This window comes from Papaver somniferum, chromosome 2 (genome assembly GCF_003573695.1).
Source record: "Papaver somniferum cultivar HN1 chromosome 2, ASM357369v1, whole genome shotgun sequence".
Classification (NCBI taxonomy): Eukaryota; Viridiplantae; Streptophyta; class Magnoliopsida; order Ranunculales; family Papaveraceae; genus Papaver; species Papaver somniferum.
The window spans coordinates 193,747,400-193,749,441 of NC_039359.1; the positions used below are offsets into that span (position 1 = coordinate 193,747,400).

Consider the following 2,042-nt stretch of genomic DNA (forward strand, 5'->3'; position numbering starts at 1 on the left):
AGGGTTTGGTATGTACGAAGATGATGTCGTCCAATACTAAGGGTTCTGTTGTGGAACATGACACATGTATAAAAAAAAGGTACCCTGGTAATTCTTACGTAAGTATGTTGAATGATTCAATAAATGTGCTAGTGGTTGTAGTGACGTCATGTCAGATGTAAGGTTTCACGATTTTAACCCTAAGCTAAAAACTACCATCAACAGATGCACAAGCAAGTCGAAGATTATGTGGATGACATAGTGGTCAAATCAAAAACTCGTGCAACCCATATGGACGTCCTACGGAAAGTGTTTGAAAGGTGTCGCGAGTATAAATTGAGGAAGGAATAAAAGTCGATCCGACCAAAACCAAAGCTATCCTTACGATGCCTCCCCTACAAACTGTGAAAGAACTCCAAAGCTTCATGAAAAAGGTAAACTATATCCGACGTTTTATACCTGGTTTGGCCCAACTTATCGTTGCATTCACTCCCCTATTGAAGAAGGGAGCAAGCTTCATTTGGAGTACAAAGCAACAAGAAGCATTTCGGAAGATCCAGCAAATATTGTCGTCACCCGGTGTTATGAAATCTCCCATGCAAGGAAGAGCGTACACTGAGAGATGTTGAACTCAGGTAACCCAAAGTAGAGATGCTTTCCCGGTGTTATGAAATCTCCCAGAAAATATTATCGACACTGCTGTCGGGGCCCTCCTTTCTCAGGAAGATGATGAGGGGATTGAACATCCTATATACTACTTCAGCCGTATACTGAGAGATGCTGAACTCAGGTACCCCAGAGTAGAGAAAGCATGCTTAGCTCTAGTTCACGCCGTGCAGAAATTCAGACATTATCTAATGTCGAATAAGGTGGTGTTAATATCCAGAGCTGACCCTATCAAGTTCTTATTCTCGAAACCATCTTTGATAGGCAGGCCAGCCAAATGGTTGCTTCAAACGTCAAAGTTTGATATAACATGCGCTCCTCCAAGAGCTATCAAAGGGAAAGCGGTGACAGATCTTATAGAAGCATTCCCAAGAGAAGGAACCACCGCGCTACATGAAGACCTTTCCGGAGAGTTTCCCAAAATCTCTTTTATCGAAGAAGAAGCGTGGATATTGTATTTCGACGCATCTGCTACGCCTAGAAATAATACTGGAGGAGTGGGCGTAGTTCTAGTGTCCCCAACGGGCGAGGTCTTTTCATATTCTTTCAAGTTAGACTTTCAGTGCACCAAAAGTTCGGCAGAATACGAAGCTTTCCTCATAGGATTGTCACTAGACAAACGAGCAGGAGCCACGCGCCTGGAAGTAAGACGTGACTCTAAGCTGCCGGTCAATCAGATGAACGGGGTCTACTCACTCAAGGAAGTAACGCTAACCCCTTATAGATCCGAGGCGCAAAATCTATTGAACTACTTTGCTGACGTGAACATAACCCATATTGGCCGCAATAACAACAAAAACATCGATTGCCTAGCCACATTGGCCTCGAAGCTGCAATTTGAAGGTTTGGAAGAAACTTTGATTGTGAAGAGACGGAATGTAGCGTCGACATGGCTTGCAGAATCTAAAGATGCTGAAACTGACGACTGGAGGACTCCAATCGTTCAAGAGCTAAACAGTTCACTCTCCCAAGGAAAGGTCAGTCTCAAAACCCTGCAAAGCTTTTTCATGCTTCACGGAGTGTTGTACCTCCGGAATCCAGATGGGTCTCTGTCGAGATGTCTCAGAGACGAGGAAGCGTAACTACAACTTAACCGTATTCACAACGAGATTTTCGGACAAACGTTGGTAGCGACTCTTTACCGACGTCTTCAATGCCTTGGCTTCTACTGGCCGGATATGGAGATTCAATATCGATCACTTCAGGGGTCTTGCTCCAATTGTCAACTACCGCCACATCAATTGGAGGTTTTCAAAGTGGCCCCACTAGGGACTGGTGAGAGCCGTATGTCAGTTACCTTCATGACGGAGTACTCCCGACCAGCAAGAAGGACGCATCCAAAATGAAGCAACGAGCCAAGAGATTCGTATTTCATGAAGGAATCATGTACCGCAAAA

The 2,042-nt window shown here is 44.5% G+C and overlaps 1 protein-coding gene across 1 annotated transcript; it reads left to right on the plus strand.

The window, feature by feature from the left end:
• The first annotated feature begins 365 nt into the window (after nucleotides 1–365).
• LOC113352541 lies at nucleotides 366–1,727 on the plus strand. The gene is made up of 2 exons (XM_026596354.1): nucleotides 366–558; nucleotides 661–1,727. Exons 1-2 carry the CDS (start codon nucleotides 366–368, stop codon nucleotides 1,725–1,727), a joined length of 1,260 nt encoding a protein of 419 aa, XP_026452139.1.
• The last annotated feature ends 315 nt before the right edge of the window (nucleotides 1,728–2,042 follow it).

Bases quoted from the DNA above. Each gene is read 5' to 3' on its own strand.
- LOC113352541 (XM_026596354.1), top strand. From the start codon at position 366: ATGCCTCCCCTACAAACTGTGAAAGAACTCCAAAGCTTCATGAAAAAG. The intron at 559-660 runs GTGTTATGAAAT...GAAATCTCCCAG, and splicing joins GCAAATATTGTCGTCACCCG to AAAATATTATCGACACTGCT.